At 34.2% G+C, this 18,439-nt stretch overlaps 1 protein-coding gene across 1 annotated transcript; it reads left to right on the top strand.

Annotated features, from left to right (window-relative positions):
• The first annotated feature begins 11,667 nt into the window (after positions 1 to 11,667).
• On the top strand, positions 11,668 to 12,216 carry LOC130975365 (uncharacterized). Its single transcript, XM_057900172.1, has one exon. It carries the CDS (start codon positions 11,668 to 11,670, stop codon positions 12,214 to 12,216), a length of 549 nt encoding a protein of 182 aa, XP_057756155.1.
• The last annotated feature ends 6,223 nt before the right edge of the window (positions 12,217 to 18,439 follow it).

Below are 18,439 nucleotides of genomic sequence, written 5' to 3'. Positions count from 1 at the left end.
TTTTTTAAAATATTCTAATTTTAAAATTTTAAGAAAATAGTTTTATGCTAAAAAAAAATATGCATCTTCCTAGTCTCCTTCCTTTTTTTTTCTCTTTCTTTGCGTCTCTTCTCCCCTCTCTACGCCTCTCTCTCCATGTCTCTTCTCCGGATCACTGTCGCTTGTTGCTCCGCGCGCTCATCACTGTCGCTCAGAAGCCATCCCATTCGCCCTTAATAGCCGTGCGTCCTTCACTCAAATGATGTTGAAAAACTCCCGTCATGGTTACGCCACACACGACGTTCCAAATTCGCGTCGTTGTGACGCACTGCTCTTCAATGAACGTCGCTTATAAGTCGTTCATCACTAGCATCCGCACATCCCCCGCTTTGAACGATGCAGGAGAACATTCGTTCTTTTTCGCCGCTTGCAAGAGTTTGCACTAACGTGGTAATGTTATTCTTTCAAGTTTTTTTTTTTTGAGTTAAGTTTTGGATGTTCTTTTTTTATGATTTTAGATATTTTTCTATTGTTTTTGGATGTAATTTTTTAAAACATAAAAAAGAAACATTTAAAACTATTAAAAAAATATATATAAAACCTAACATCCAAAACATAATAGAAAGAAACATTTGAAAAATAAAAAGAAGAAACGTCTAACATTATTAAAAAAAATCCAAAACTGAATAAGAAAAAACATCCAAAATTATTGGAAAAAAACATCGTAACCAACCAGTGAGAGGGACGAAACTTTCCAACGTCTATGTCAACATCCTCTCACTTCTCAACTTTGGAGGAGTTGGCACGGCGGTGAGCCAATTGGAGATGACGCTAAACTGCGCGGCTAGTGAAATGGGAGATAATGAAAAGGATTTTGCGGTTGTTTTTTTTTACTATGAATGGAAATAAAAGTGAAATTAGTACTACTCTATTTAGAGATGCGTTTTTTTTTTTTCATTGAACTTCTTTTGCAATCTATATATTAATTGGCTGCAGCTGACTAGTACCCTAATTGATTACCTAACAAAATTATATTTAAAATTGAATCCCGCCTAATGCATGCAGTAACTCATTGGCTAGCGGCAGATCCTTAAATGGAGCTCAAATCCGCGACGGATTAGTTCTTGACCTGTCGGGTTGGGGGATACCGTAGAAAACAAAAAAAAAGTTATATTTAAAAATTTGCAGAGGGTAAATTCTGCATGACCCTCAACATATTTTGTATACTTTACGATATATTTTGTATGTATTTGTGAATTAAAAAAAAATTTGCCACCTATAAATTCGTAAAATTAAAATTAAAATCGAAATGTGGATTTGCTCCTGCGAATTCACAAAATTAAAACGTCAAAAAATTAATTTGTTCTTGATGAATTGTCTAATCAAAATTAGCTCCTAACAATTTTTCAAACTCTCATATTTCAGAAAATGACCTGCATAGCTCATTTTTCAAAATTTCACAAATTAAAGTTATCTATCATATCAGAAATTTTTAGTCTATACCTTCTTTCTTACATTTGTAGCCTATATTTACGGATAACTCGGAGTCGTACAAAGAAACACTCGTAAAATAGACACTTTTGTAGTGCAAATATTTCATATGCAATAATTTTAAGAATTTGATTTTTTTTAGCACTTTTACAATAATGATTATTAAACGCATTTTTATTTTGTGTCAAACTTTAGATGACAAAAAAGTGAATTTGTGTAGGACTATTGTTATTTTAACGAAGCTAATATCGTACAGATGAAGAAAAGGTCAAGGAAAAAAAAAGTAACCTAAAAAAATTATTTGGGTACATAAATTCGTCTTTAAAAGATAATTAATTTTTTAAAATTTTAAAAATATTTTACTAATTATATTAATTCTTGAAAAATATAATAGTCAGTCAAATCGATCATTTCATTATTCTAAAAACGATGTGACACTTAACGCAACATATTATGATTAAAATAACGAAAAAATTAATTTGATTAATGTTTATATTTTTTTAGAGACAAATATAACTAACAAAATCTTTTAGAAGATTGATTTAAATAATAAATTATCTTTTAAGAACCAATTAAACTATTAATTCATTTTTAAATTGTGGAAAACACCTATTCAAATTTGTCCCTCACAATACAGAAGTGCATGAATAAGTTGTTGGGAATATGGTAGGAGAAGATGACAAAATCTTATATTTGTGTAGTGGTTTCAAGGCACGATTAGATCACTTTCTTTAGAGAGATATTTGTCCCCACACTTAGTTGCTATAGGGTTGATGACAATACTCTCCCAGGATACAATGAAACCTAAGAATTTCTTAATTAGCAATAGTAAGAAATTCTCAACTCTCTTGAACAAAGAAAATCTCTTAATAGTAGTGTAAATTGTACGCTTAGTACTTCATTTCTGAAATAGTGGACAAGGACTTATTTATACATATTGCACGTAGCAATTATGATTAGTTACGTATACAAATGGTTGTGTCATTTCTATTGCCAATAGATACAATGTTTTGAACATATACAACTCTTAAAGAGTTGTGTCCCTTTAGCCAATAGACACAATATTTTGAACATACACAATCCTTAAAAGGTTGTGTCCCTTCAACCAAATGGTACAAAATAGTTAGTAACCGTTTATTAATATTAATAATATTAATAATAATATTAATAATATTAATAATATTAATTAATCAAATTTGTAAATACCCTTCAATCCCCCACTATTTACAAAATTTAAATGTCATACAAGTATATGCATAAAGAATGTGTCACTAAGATTAAACATTCTTTTAGTGTAAATTTTAAAGTTCTAACGAAGTAATAGGTGTCTAATCGATTAAACCTATACTCCATATGCTAGTACCGAAAATCACACACATTACTTATACCCTCCAAGTTCAAGAGTTTACAATTTTAAGCACTTATATGGCCTTGTACTCATCCTGGTTTCATGAATATTTACGAGAATAAAACCTCTAAAATTCTCGATTAGAGCGGCACCACTCTTATATTCATATAAGTGGAATCTTTGATAGATAATATTATCATTCCATTAAGAGTTTAAACTCACCCTCCTAATTTATTGTAAATAGCACTAAATCATATACCTTAGTGCTCCAATTGCTAAATAACTTGTTATTACCCATTAAACCTTGAAACTAGTGGTCTACTAGAATAAGGTTGGGTTCCCATCATTTAGCAATAATAGGTTTTAATCTTATTTTAGCAGCAGTTTCTTTGATTTTATCCTTTGACAAACCTTTAGTCAAAGCGTCTGCTAAATTTTCTTGAGATCTTACATAAGTGATGGTAATTACACCATCATCTATTAGTTGCCTCACAAATTCATATCTCAAACTTATATGTCTAGACTTTCCATTATAAACCTTATTATATGCTCGAGACATGGTTGATTCACTATCACAGAAGATTGAAATGGCTGTCGTCTGCTCTGGCCACAGCTTTATATCATATAACAAATTTCTTAACCATTCCGCTTCTTTACCTGCGGCTGATAAAGCTACAAACTCAGCCTCCATAGTAGAATGTGTAATACATGTTTGTTTCTTTGAGGCCCAACTTATTGCTCCACCACCTATGGTGAAAATCCATCCTGAAGTGGATTTGTTATCACTAAGATTTGTAATCCAACTTGCGTCAGAATAACCTTCTAAAACTGCGGGATAATCACTATAATGTAATCCCAAGTTTATGGTTTTCTTGAGATAACCAAGAACTCTTGTTATAGCTTTCCAATGTTGATTGCTAGGCTTTCCTATAAGCCTTGATAATTTGCACACAGAAAATGCTATATCAGGTCTAGTACAATGCATTGTATACATTAAACTTCCTATAGCACTAGCATATTCAAATTGTGCTATAGATCTTCCCATGTTTTCTTCTAATTTAAGATTAGGATCATACGGCGTATTGGATTCTTTAATTGTGAGATGATCAAACTTTTCCAATACCTTTTTAATATAATGAGATTGACTTAAAGTAAAGCCAACTTCATTCTTATGCACCTTTATGCCTAATATTGTATCAACTTCATTCAAATCCTTCATCTTGAATTTAGAAGTTAGATACTCCTTCGTTATACGAATTCCTTCTAAATTTGTTCCGATGATTAACATATCATCAACATATAAACAAATTATTACTCCATAATTTTTAGTAAATTTTTGAGTAAATACATTTATCTGCACTATTATGTAAGAAGCCATTTGATAACACCACTGAATCAAACTTCTCATGCCATTGTTTAGGCACTTAGCCCATACAAAGACTTAATTAATTTGAAAACTTTCTTTTCATTTTCGGGTAGCACATAGCTTTTCGGTTGCTCCATATATATTTCTTGTGAAACATTAGTATCATTTCGGGGATATTCTAAATTAGAAGTTGAATAATTGATAAATTTATTTTCAATAAATGCTATCTCTCTTGATTCAACAACTACATTAGACACTAAGTCTAATATAATATTTATATGCTTTAGAATTTTAAGCATATCCTATAAAAGTGCCTTTTATGCCTCTTGGCCCCAATTTGGTTCTCTTTTGATAAGGAACTCAATAAAAGGCTAAACACCCCCACACTTTAAGATAATATAAATTAGGTTTCCTTTCTTTCCAAATTTCATAAGGAGAAACCTTTCTATGTCTTGATGATATCCTATTATGGATATGACATGATGTCAATAATGTTTCACCCCACAAATTGTAAGGCAATTTTGCATTTAGTAACATTGAATTAACCATATCCACTAAGGTACGGTTCTTTCTTTCCGCCAAACCATTTTGTTGTGGAGTATATGGAGCGGAAGATTCATGCACAATACCATGTAATTCACAAAAGTGATCAAATTCATTAGAGTCGATCACTACGAAGAACTTTTATTTTCTTATCATGCATATTTTCTACTTCCATTTTATATTTCTTAAACATTTCAAAAGCTTCATCTTTATTTCTAAGCAAATACACATAAGTAAATCTAGAACAATCATCAATGAAGGTTATAAAGTATCTTTTTTCTCCTCTAGTAATATTGCCATTTAGCTCACAAATATCACTTTTCTTACTAAAATCCTTGTTACTAAGATCAATATAGTTATTCTTTTGCATATATTCAATTGATTTGTAATTTAAGTGTGCTAATCTACTATGCCATAAATCACAAGAATCAACAACATACAAGGAAACATTCATTTTATTAATACTAAGTTTAAACATGCCTTCAGTACAATATCCTTTTCCTATGAATACATCATTCTTAAGCAAGATCACTTTATCGGATTCCATTACAACTTTGAATCCTTTCTTACACAAGAGACTAACAGAAACTAAATTTTTTCTCAAATCTGGAACATGAAGTACATTTATTAAACTTAATTTCTTTTCAGATGTAAAATTTAATTCCACACTTCCTTGACCACAAACTTTGGCTGAGTTGTCATTGTCCATCAAGACTGCTCTATTGTTCATTTCTTCATATGTTTTGAATTGGTTGCGATCATTGCAAACGTGAACAGTAGCCCCAGAATCTAACCACCACTCAAGTGATTTTCCTTGTGTTGCTATGTTGACTTCGGTAACCATGCCAATATGCATGTTTTGTACTTTTTCTACAACCATAGCAATTAGATCCTTCTCTTCCACTAAGTTGGTCTTTGGTGCTTCCCTTTTCAGAAGTCTACATTCTTTGATATAGTGTCCTTTCTTGTGACAATGATAACACTCTCTTTGTCTCTTCTTATCTTGCTTTGAATCTTTAGAGAACTTTCTTTTCTTCTTATTGGTGTTGTTTTCACCAATATGATTCACTTTAGAACTTTGAGAAAGATACACAGCATCACGTTTTCGAGTTTCCTCCTCTATACGTATATGCCTTAGTAATTTCTCAATTGTGAAGTCCTCACCAAGATGTAAAAGTTTCTTCCTATAACCATTCCAAGATGAAGGCAATTTTGAAATAATTGCTCCAACTTGTAATGATTCAGGGATCACCACTTGTAGATCACGAAGTCTACTTACAAGGATTTGTAATTCATGAATTTGATCCATGACAGGCATAGTATCATTCATAATAAATTCAAAATATTTCATCATAATAAACTTATTTGTTCCTTGTCGTTCGGTATTGTACTTTTCTTCCAGAGATTTCCAAATCTCTAATGGTGATTGAATTGACATGTAGAGATCATAGAGTCGGTCGGATAAAGTATTGAGAATATGACCTCGACATGCAAAAGTATCTTCATCACGTTTCTTTTTCAATTGAACAATCTTTTCTTTCTCTTTCGGTGTGGAATTTTCAGCGGCATCGGCAATTGGTGTAGTCTTTGGGTCAATCACATATGCAAGATTGAGAACTGAAAGAAGAAACACCATCTTGTCTTTCCAACGGTTGAAGTTCGTTCCATCAAAGCGATCTAATTTGACAAACTCTTGATTCATGACCTTGAACGTAGTGTTTTGATCTTGTGCCATCTTCAAGAAATATCTCTCTAAAATTGTTGTGAATATGGTAGGAGAAGATGACAAAATCTTATATTTGTGTAGTGGTTTCAAGGCACGATTAGATCGCTTTCTTTAGAGAGATATTTGTCCCCACACTTAGTTGCTATAGGGTTGATGACAATACTCTCCCAGGATACAATGAAACCTAAGAATTTTTTAATTAGCAATAGTAAAAAATTCTCAACTCTCTTGAACAAAGAAAATCTCTTAATAGTAGTGTAAATTGTACGCTTAGTACTTCATTTCTGAAATAGTGGACAAGGACTTATTTATACATATTGCACGTAGCAATTATGATTAGTTACGTATACAAATGGTCGTGTCATTTCTATTGCCAATAGATACAATGTTTTGAATATATACAACTCTTAAAGAGTTGTGTCCCTTTAGCCAATAGACACAATGTTTTGAACATACACAATCCTTAAAAGATTGTGTCTCTTCAACCAAATGGTACAAAACAGTTAGTAACCGTTTATTAATATTAATAATATTAATAATAATATTAATAATATTAATAATATTAATTAATCAAATTTGTAAATACACTTCATAAGTGCATAATTAGAGTTTGCTAACATTATCTTTTTTGGCCTCAACTGAATCATCAACGTCCCAACTAATTATTAGACTTTTCTATTTGTTCGACCTAAGCTAAATTGAGATCTCACAAATTGAATATCTAGGCTGCTTTTTTTCTCACTAGAATAATATATATAGGCTCTTTGGCATAATGTTTACCACTCATAGCCCAAAATTTCTGTCATAGCTTTTGTATTAGTTTAATTTTCACGTTTCATCTCCCAGGTGACAATAGCCAATTCAGATTTTAATGCTGAATATATAAACACATTTAAGCACAGACCGATCAATAATAATGGTGCCACAGTTCTCAATTGCACATATTTTATTTTCTTTGCTATTATCATTATATCATCATTATGAATGAGATTGACTCGTTCCTCTTGGTGATGATCACTCATGGCCAGAGAGTTAGAATTGAATCTTAGAAAGATATTTTATACATAGTACAGTGATTGAGTGATTCAAAATGAATAATGAAATCCTCTTCAATTTATTAATTGATGCTGTGTATCCATCCGTATATGATGCTTCGTTTTCAATTAGATCCATTATTAAAACCAAAACCTTGTAGGGTTGTTGCTATTACAAGTACAAACAAAGTTTTGAATTGAAGTGAAAGCTGAAATTTTGAAGATAGAAGAGTAATTTGTCTTCTTATGTCACATGCAAAATTATTAGTGGAGCATGTTAATGTTACGTAGTGTATCATGCATGAGATGAGAGATAAGAGGTACGCAATCTAAAAAGCATGACTCGTAAAGCCACGTGTCGGTTTCAGATATGGAAATCCAAGTTGAAGAGTTTGAGATCAAATAAACTACCATCACTACTGCAGCCACGTGTTGCTTTGCAGTGAAGCCAAACCCATTTTTGGCTTTTGCATGGTACTATTAGTAGCCTTGATTGTTTAAAATTAATCATTAAATAGTAACCATAATACTTAGAGGAGAGAGAGAAAAAAAGTATTTGTTTTATTTAATATTTATTAATTATTAATAAATATTAAATAAAATACCTTTTAGTTAATTTTTAGTTAATTTTTTGTTATTAAATATTTTTAAATTAATAATTTTATTTTTATCAAATTTATAGATTGATATTTTTCAGCTTGTTAGTGGTAAAATAATATTATATGATCGGCAAAAGAGTTTATTATTTTTTATTAATATTTAACTAGTTTAAATTTTAATAGCATAAAAATAAAATATTACCTAATATTGATAAAAAAGTTAATCTTTTAATATTTTTTGAATAATATTAAAAAATTAAATTTTTAATCAATATTAATTAATTTTTTAAATTATTTTATTTATTTTAAATTTGAGATTTTAAATAATAAATTATTAATCTAAAATCCTAAATTATAAATTAAAAAAATTAAAATTAAAAAATATAATTAATATTAACTAACAAAAATTAATTTTTGTTACTTTTTATATATAAATTGTGCTAGTCAAATATGATTGACGAAAGATATTGATTAGTTATATTTTCAATTTTTGTTCCACGAAAAACACTACAAAAATAGGATTGGATCGTTAAACAATTTATAAATATCTAATCATATGCATGTGGTAGAACAATATTAAACAGCCTTCAAATTGACGAGCAAGCAGTTATGAGTTTGAGAAGAAATTTTAAATTCGTGTATTACGTATGCAATTCAGTTAAAAAAATACTGTTTTGGGTCCTGAATAAACGATGAATAATATTCAACACAAATCATTAAGATTATATTGACCAATTTCATGCTTATGAATTGGATTAAAAACTTAAAAGATAAAACAATAAGCTAAGTAAGTATGAGTAATCTATGTTGATATTTTGGCCACACCTTTTTGTGGTGTTATTGAGAGGACAAGCATGCAAAAAGGTCGACAAAATGCGAACAAGCCGTTACCACAGTACGGTAATCCTTGAACGTTGCTGGTCCCGAGTTGTACGGACGATTATGTGATGGATCAAAATCAAATAGGTATTAAATGGATTCGAATCTTCCGTGCGGATCGGAAAACCACAGGATATAAAGTTGTGAAATTTAAGTAACTAATAAACTGTGCAAAGCAAGCATTAGGCTCCTTTGTTGCAATTCTTATAATAAGAGTGTCCACATGTAGTTTTGTTTTACTAATTTTGTTCTTTTGCTATTTGTTTATGATAATGATTTTTCAAAAATTGTGGATTCACAGGTCATTAGACGAGCTTCTATGGAAAAAAATTTATTGATGTTCTTTAAAAAACGAAGATAACTATATTTTTTGTCCGTGAAATTTGACAAAAATTTTAAAAATATTTTTAAATTTTATTTTGTTTTAATTTTATTCCAAAAATTTTTTATTTGCATCAAATATATTTCTGATGGCTAATTTTTTAAAAAATTTAAGACCGATTCAACAACAATTTCATAAAAACAACCCCTCAACACATGCAAATCAAGCATAATTTGTTATTGTTAGATTAGTCTTAAATTTTTTAAAATTTTAGCCGTCGAGGGTATATTTGATACAAATTGAAAATTTTTGGAATAAAATTGAAACAAAATAAAACTTAAGGGTATTTTTGAAACTTTTACCAAACTTTAGGGACAAAAAGTATACTTTATCCAAAATATTAAAAAATAAAAATAATTTTATATTTAAATATATATAAAAATGTTATTTTATTTAATAATTATGTTGGAGTATTATTTTAAAAGTTACCTGAAACTGTGATTTGGGTCTAAACTTGAGGTCCAATATCCTTTTGAGGTTTTGTCCGACATTTCTGGTGCTGAGGTGCCGTCGTCCGACATCTTGGTGAAGGTGAAGGGTGGTACCTACAAGAAACTCCGATACTTAAGTTTGCAAAGATTTTAGGCAGATTTTTATGTAGATTAAAGTTGAGAAAAACGTAAGATGGAGAGGGTATTTATATAGTTGGAATGGTGGCAACCACCTTTGTAACCTCCCATCCTATCTTATTGAGTAGTTATCTTCTCTCTTTTTATCTAGGAGTTGTTGGGTTGTTATGATCTCATATTTTGAATATGAGTTTGTTAGTAGAGGCAGTTATGGTCCTGCCAAGAGGTCAGGTAGACGAAGTCGGTTGCGAGGGTTTTATAGACCTTCGGCTTCATTTGTTTTGGACCTGACTTTAAGTTTTGGGTCAAGATATAAATAGTGTCCCTACTTAAGGCCAAGCTTCTTCAGGTCAGGCTCAAACACTTCTAAGTCGATCTTGATTTCTTGTAGCTTTAGCTCAGATAAGTCGGGTTTTATGATTTGCCTTGGGGAACAAATCGGATACTCGAGATGATTTAGATTTGATTGTTATGTCTTTTTGTAATTATTCGCGCGTCTTTTCGGATACCTTGATTACCGTGGATGTCATTAAATGAGGGATAGAATTACTGTTTTGCCCCTAGTGGTTATATATACACAATCCTCTTTCTCTTTTATCGCTTCTTCAATTTCTGAGAATTTGCTTCATTTCTCTCAAAACTTCCTTCTTCTTCACTGTGACTCTCATTTTTATTGATCAAGTCTTCTCTCAAGATTTCTCCATCTTAGAGTTCTGCTTCAAGTCTTCGTGTTTCTTGAGACGTTTGGGATCGTTTGTATGCATTGTTGTTGCGCGCGTTCTCCTTGCCTTCTGTTCATCATTAAGGTTGCCTTTCCTTTCTGTTCATACCCTGGGTTGAGCTGTACGATCCAAGCTGACCAAAGACACAAGTGACCGACCTCTTCAGGTTGGGTCGCCACCGACCTCTTCTAAAAGAGTTCGGCCAAAACACCATAGAGGCCCAAGCAGGCCCAAACAAAGGAACACTGCCCAATCTAAAGGCAGCAAAATCCTAGAAAGGTAAGGCAGTTTCCCTAAAAGATAAGATGACTTCACTCAAAGGATAAGATAAGATAACTAAACTTATCTCATAGAAAGGTCATTCCCCACTACTATAAATATACTGGAGCACCCAGGTATAACTCATACTCTGATTCTACACAAAAATCCTGCCTAAAGCACGTGCTAACTTAAGCATCGGAGTCTCTTGCAAGTACCACTACCCTCCAGTTATCAAGGATTAGCAGCACCACCAAGTCCAACAAGTCGGACACGACAGCTCCGGCCACAACAACAGATCTCATCCGAGATCGACCTTCAGTTTCAGGTAACCCTCGGAACATTGGCGCCATTGCCGAGGACCTTGAAAGTCATTCCATCATCATGGCAGACAACCTTTACAACGATCATAACTCCGGTTTAGAAGAAAGGACGCCGCATAAAAACACGGACATCACACCGAAAGATACATCTCAACCAAACGGAGACAAGCATTCTCCAAACACAGAAATTCTAGATGCTCTCCGAGAATAGCAAGACCGTCTCAAGCAGCTCGAACAAGAAGCCGAACACCAGCGCAAAGTCGAAAGAGACCTTCGGAGGGAAACAAGACGACGTCGAGAGCTAGAAGATAAGCTCTTAAAGCTCGAGGCTGATCTCAAATCTAAAACCATTCGATCCAATCAGGAAGATAGCTCGCCCAAGGACTAAGATCCATTCACCAAAGAGATCATGAAAGCTAAAGTCCCAAAGGACTTCAAAGCTCCTGACATGACCCCATACGATGGTACATCGGATCCAAGCCATCATCTCAACAATTTTAGAAGTAGGATGTACCTCACCGATGCCTCCGATGTAATCCGCTGTAAAGCTTTCCCAACCACCTTAACCAAAACGGCAAAGTGGTTCGACAGCTTGCCACCAAGGTCAATAGCAAGCTTCGATGACCTCGCCAAAAAGTTCCTAGCCAGATTCTCCATCCAAAAGGACAAAGCCAAACATGCCCCAAACCTATTAGGGATTAAGCAAGGAGATTGGGAGAGCCTCCGCAACTACATGGAAAGATTCAACAAGGTGTGTCTAGACATACAAAGTCTGCTAATAGAAGCATCCATCATGGGTCTCATCAATGGTCTACGAGAAGGACCCTTTAGCCACTCCATATCAAAAAAGTATCCAACAACTCTAAACGAGGTACAAGAACGGGCGGAAAAGTATATTAACATGGAGGAGAACACTCGACTAGGAGAAAATTCAAAATCCGGATTCTGCTACCCTCCTCGGGACAAGGCTAAAGAGTTCGGAAAAAAAGAAGACTAACCTACTGAAAAACCTAGAAAATATCACAACTACACTCCACTAAGAGTGTCCCTTGTGGATGTATATAGGGAGACATGCAACACTGAGAAGATCCCCCCACCTCGCCCAATCAAACACAAAAGAGGAGGGGGAAACCGGACAGAGTACTGCGAATACCACCGAATCTATGGACACTCTACCAACAAGTGCTTCGACCTAAAGAATGTAATAGAGAAATTGGCAAGAGAAGGGTGACTAGATCGGTACTTAGCCAATAAAGCGAATGAGCCAAGAAAAAGAAGAAGGGATGAAGAGATCGAACGAACTGAACGCCCACCTCACACCCCTGAGAGACATGTTCATATGATAAATTGGGGATTCGCAGGAGGAGGAATTTATAAATCATCCCGCAAACGACACCTTAAAGAGGTATATCATGTCGGAGAAGGGGACAGGTCGCTCAACCTCTCCACTATTACCTTTACCCAAGAGGACGCAACAGGCATCATCCCGGGGCATGACGATCCCATGGTCATCACCATCATACTGGCCAATGCTAATCTCCACCGAACATTGGTAGACCAGGGGAGCTCCACAGACATCTTGTTCAAAGCCGCCTTTGACAAGCTCGGCCTACAAGAGAAAGAGCTCAGAGCGTACCCGAATAGCTTGTTCGGACTAGGGGACACTGATGAGCGGAAAATTTATACGCTTTTTGGCATTGTTTTTAGGTAGTTTTTATTAAGTTCAAGCTACTTTTAGGGATGTTTTCATTAGTTTTTATGTTAAATTCACATTTCTGGACTTTACTATGAGTTTGTGTGTTTTTCTGTGATTTCAGGTAATTTCTGGCTGAAATTGAGGGACTTGAGCAAAACTCTGAAAAAGGCTGACAAAAGGACTGCTGATGCTGTTGGAATCTGACCTCCCTGCACTCAAAATGGATTTTCTGGAGCTACAGAACTCTAAATGGTACGCTCTCGACGGCGTTGGAAAGTAGACATCCAGGACTTTCCAGCAATATATAATAGTCCATACTTTATTCGGAAATTTACGACGTAACTTGGCGTTGAACGCCAAGTACATGCTGCTGTCTGGAGTTAAACGCCAGAAAAACGTCATGATCCGGAGTTGAACGCCCAAAACACGTCATAACTTGGAGTTCAACTCCAATAAAAGCCTCAGCTCGTGGATAGATCAAGCTCAGCCCAAACATACACCAAGTGGGCCCCAGAAGTGGATTTATGCATCAATTACTTACTCATGTAAACCCTAGGAGCTAGTTTATTATAAATAGAACATTTAACTAATGTATTTGACATCTTGGGATGATTAGTTCTCAGATCATGGGGGCTGGCCATTCGGCCATGCCTGAACCTTTTACTTATGTATTTTCAACGGTGGAGTTTCTACACACCATAGATTAAGGGTGTGGAGCTCTGCTGTACCTCAAGTATTAATGCAATTCTATTTTCTTTTATTCAATTCTCTCTTATTCTTATTCCAAGATATTCATTCGTACCCAAGAACATGATGAATGTGATGATTATGTGACGCTCATCATCATTCTCACCTATGAACGCGCGTGATTGACAACCACCTACGTTCTACATGCAACCGAGCTTGAATGTGTATCTCTTAGATTCCCCAACAGAATCTTCGTGGTATAAGCTAGATAGATGGCGGCATTTATGAGGATCCGGAAAGTCTCACCTTGTCTGTGGTATTCCGAGTAGGATCCTGGGAATCCGAAAAGTCTAACCTTGTATGTGGTATTCCGAGTAGGATTCCGGTAATGAATGACTGTGACGTGCTTCAGACTCGCAAGTGCTGGGCGTTAGTGACAGACGCAAAAGAATCAAGGGATTCTATTCCAGTAGGAGCGGGAACCAACCAGTGATTAGCCGTGCTGTGACAGAGCACGTGAGCGTAGTTTTCACTGCGAGGATGGGATGTAGCCTTCGGCCAGTGTGATGCCTCCAGACGATTAGCCATGCGAGTGACAGCCGCAGAGGACCATTTTCCCGAGAGGATAGAAAGTAGCCATCGTCGAACGGTGAACCCCTATACACAGCTTGCCATGGAAAGGAGTAAGAAGGATTGAGCTGAAGCAGTAGGAAAGTAGGCGTTCTTGAGCCATACAGTATCTCCATTCGCTTATCTGAAATTCCCACCAATGAATCTGCATAAGTATTCTATCCCTTTTATTATTTCTTTTTATTAATTATATTTGATTTTCTAAATTCCATAATTTTAATCTGCCTAACTGAGATTTACGAGGTGACCATAGCTTGCTTCATACCAACAATCTCTGTGGGATCGACCCTTACTCGCGTAAGGTTTATTACTTGGACGACCCAGTACACTTGCTGGTTAGTTGAACGGAGTTGTGTTCACTCGTGTCAATTTCAAATTCCATAAAAGTACAAGGAGTACAAATACAAAGAACATGGATCACAATTTCGTCCACCAAGTTTTTGGCGCCGTTGCCGGGGATTGTTCGAGTATGGACAACTGACGGTTCATCTTGTTGCTCAGATTAGGTAATTTTCTTTTCAAAAAGTTTTCAAAATTTTTTATTTATTTATTTTCGTTTTTCTAAAGGATATTTTCGAAAAAAATAAAAGAAAATACAAAAAAATCATAAAATCATAAAAAAACCAAAAATATTTTGTGTTCTTGTTTGAGTCTTGAGTCAATTTTTAAGTTTGGTGTCAATTGCATGTTTTTAAAATTTATGCATTATTTTTTCGAAAATTTCATGCATTCATAGTGTTCTTCATGATCTTCAAGTTGTTCTTGGTAAGTTTTCTTGTTTGATCTTGATGTTTTCTTGTTTTGTATCTTTTGTTGTTTTTCATATGCATTTTTCGTTTGTTAGAAGTCCATGCATTAAAGATTTCTAAGTTTGGTGTCTTGCATGTTTTCTTTGCATCAAAAATTTTTCAAAAAATATGTTCTTGATGTTCATCATGATCTTCAAAGTGTTCTTGGTGTTCATCTTGACATTCATAGTGTTCTTGCATGCATCTTGTGTTTTGATTCAAAATTTTCATGTTTTGGGTCATTTTTATGTTTTTCTCTCTCATAATTAAAATATTTCAAAAATCAAAAAAATATATTTTCCTTATTTTTCTCCAAAATTTCGAAAATTTGAAGTTGACTTAGTCAAAAATTTTCAAAATTAGTTGTTTCTTACAAGTCAAATCAAATTTTCAATTTTAAAAATCTTATCTTTTCAAAAACTTTTTCAAAAATTAAATCTTTTCCTTTTTTTTTCTCATTAATTTTCGAAATTTTTTAAAATATTTTTCAAAATCTTTTTCTTATCTTTTACATCATATTTTCGAAAATTAACTAACAAGTAAATGTGATTGATTAAAAATTTGAAGTTTGTTACTTTCTTGTTAAGAAAGGTTCAATCTTTAAATTCTAGAATCTTATCTTTTAGTTTCTTGTTAGTTAAGTAATTAATTTTAATTTTAAAAATTAAATCTTTTTCAAAACTAATTTCAATCATATCTTTTTAAAACCATATCTTTTAAAATCATATCTTTTCAAAAAAAAATATCTTTTTAATCTTATCTTTTCAAAAATCATATCTTTTTATCTTATCTAATTATCTTATCTTTTTATCTTATCTTTTTCAAAATTTTATCTTTTTCAAAATTTGATTTCAAGATATCTTATCTAACTTATTTTCTTATCTTTTTCAAATTTGACTTTTTGGTTGTTTCTTATCTTTTTCAAAACCACCTAACTACCTTTCCCTCTTCTATTTTCGAAAAATATCTCTCTTTTCAAAAATTCTTTTTAATTAATTAATTGTTTCAAATTTTAATTTTAATTTTAATTTTATCTTTAATTTTCGAAAATTACTAACCCCTTTTTCAAAATTAATTTCGAATTCTCCTTCTCTTTTCTTATTCTATTTAATTATTTAATTACTAACACTTCTCTTCACCTCCCTTCATCTAAAAATCCGAATTCTTCTTCATTCTTCTACCCCCTTCTTTTTCTACTAACATAAAGGAATCTCTATACTGTGACATAGAGGATTCCTCTTTCTTTTCTTGTTTTCTTCTCTTTCATATGAGCAGGAACAGGGAAAAAGGCACTCTTGTTGAAATTGATCCAGAACCTGAAAGGACTCTGAAAAGGAAGTTAAGAGAAGCTAAATTACATTATTCTAAAGGTAACCTTTCAGAAACATTGGAACAAGAGAAGGAGATGGCAGCCGAAAATAATAATAATGCAAGGAGAATGCTTGGTGACTTCACAAAACCAACGTCCAAATTTGATGGAAGAAGCATCTCCATTCCTGCCATTGGAGCCAATAACTTTGAGCTGAAACCTCAGCTAGTTGCCTTAATGCAACAAAACTGCAAGTTTTATGGACTTCCATCTGAAGATTCTTATCAGTTTTTAACTGAGTTCTTGCAGATCTGTGAGACTGTAAAGACGAATGGAGTTGATCCTGAAGTCTACAGACTCATGCTTTTCCCTTTTGCTGTAAGAGACAGAGCTAGAATATGGTTGGATTCACAACCTAAGGATAGCCTGGACTCCTGGGATAAGTTGGTCACAGCCTTCTTGGATAAATTCTTTCCTCCTCAAAAGCTGAGCAAGCTAAGAGTGGATGTTCAAACCTTCAAACAAAAAGATGGTGAATCCCTCTATGAAGCTTGGGAAAGATACAAGCAGCTGACCAAAAGATGTCCATCTGACATGTTTTCAGAATGGACCATATTAGATATATTCTATTATGGTCTATCTGAATTTTCGAAAATGTCATTGGACCATTCTGCAGGTGGATCTATTCACCTGAAGAAAACGCCTGAAGAGGCTCAAGAGCTCATTAACATGGTTGCAAACAACCAATTCATGTACACTTCTGAGAGGAATTCCGTAAATAATGGGATACCTCAAAAGAAAGGAGTTCTTGAAATTGATACTCTGAATGCCATATTGGCTCAGAACAAAGTGTTGACTCAACAGGTCAACATGATCTCTCAAAATCTGAATGGATGGCAACATGCATCCAACAGTACTAGAGAGGCAGCTTCTGAAGAAGCTTATGATCCTGAGAACCCTGCCATGGCAGAGGTTAATTACATGGGTGAACCTTATGGAAACACTTATAACCCATCATGGAGAAATCATCCAAATTTCTCATGGAAGGATCAACGAAAGCCTCAACAAGGCTTTAACAATGGTGGACGCAACAGGCTGAACAATAGCAAGCCATATCCATCATCTTCTCAGCAACAGACAGAGAATTCTGAACAAAACACCTCTAATTTAGCCAATGTAGTCTCTGATCTGTCAAAGGTCACTTTCAGTTTCATGAGTGAAACAAGATCCTCCATTAGAAATCTGGAGGCACAAGTGGGCCAGCTGAGTAAGAAAGTCATTGAAACTCCTCCCAGTATTCTCCCAAGCAATACAGAAGAGAATCCAAAAGGAGAGTGCAAAGCCATTGACATAGTCGATATGGCCGAATGCACAAGGGAGGAGGAGGACGAAAATCCTAGTGAGGAAGACCTCCTGGGACGTTCCTCAAGCAAGAAGGAGTTTCCTATTAAGGATCCAAAGGAATCTGAGGCTCATACAGAGACCATAGAGATTCCATTGAATCTCCTTCTGCCATTCATGAGCTCTAAAGACTATTCATCCTCTGAAGAGGATGAAGATGTGACTGGAGAGCAAGTTGCTCAATATTTAGGGGCTATCATGAAGCTGAATGCTAAGTTATTTGGTAATGGGACTTGGGAAAGTGAACCTCCCTTGCTCATTAATGAACTGGATACTTGGATTCAGAAAATTCTACCTCAAAAGAAACAAGATCCTGGCAAGTTCTTAATACCTTGTACCATAGGCACCATGATCTTTGAAAAAGCTCTGTGTGATCTGGGGTCAGGGATAAATCTTATGCTACTCTCTGTAATGGAGAAGCTGGGGATCATTGAGGTACAACCTGCCTTGTTCTCATTACAACTGGCAGACAAGTCATTGAGACAAGCCTATGGAATAGTAGAGGACGTGTTAGTAAAGGTTGAAGGCCTTTACATCCCTGCTGATTTCATAATCTTAGACAATAGGAAGGAAGAGGATGATTGCATCATCCTTGGAAGACCTTTCCTAGCCACAGCAGGAGCTGTGATAGATGTCAACAGAGGTGAATTAGTCCTTCAATTGAATGGAGACTACCTTTTGTTTAAGGCACAAGGCCATCCCTCTGTGA

The sequence above is a fragment of the Arachis stenosperma genome, chromosome 4 (genome assembly GCF_014773155.1).
Source record: "Arachis stenosperma cultivar V10309 chromosome 4, arast.V10309.gnm1.PFL2, whole genome shotgun sequence".
Lineage (NCBI taxonomy): Eukaryota > Viridiplantae > Streptophyta > Magnoliopsida > Fabales > Fabaceae > Arachis > Arachis stenosperma.
Note: the sequence above shows the minus strand (reverse complement) of the source record. Positions and strands in the feature narration are given on the sequence as shown.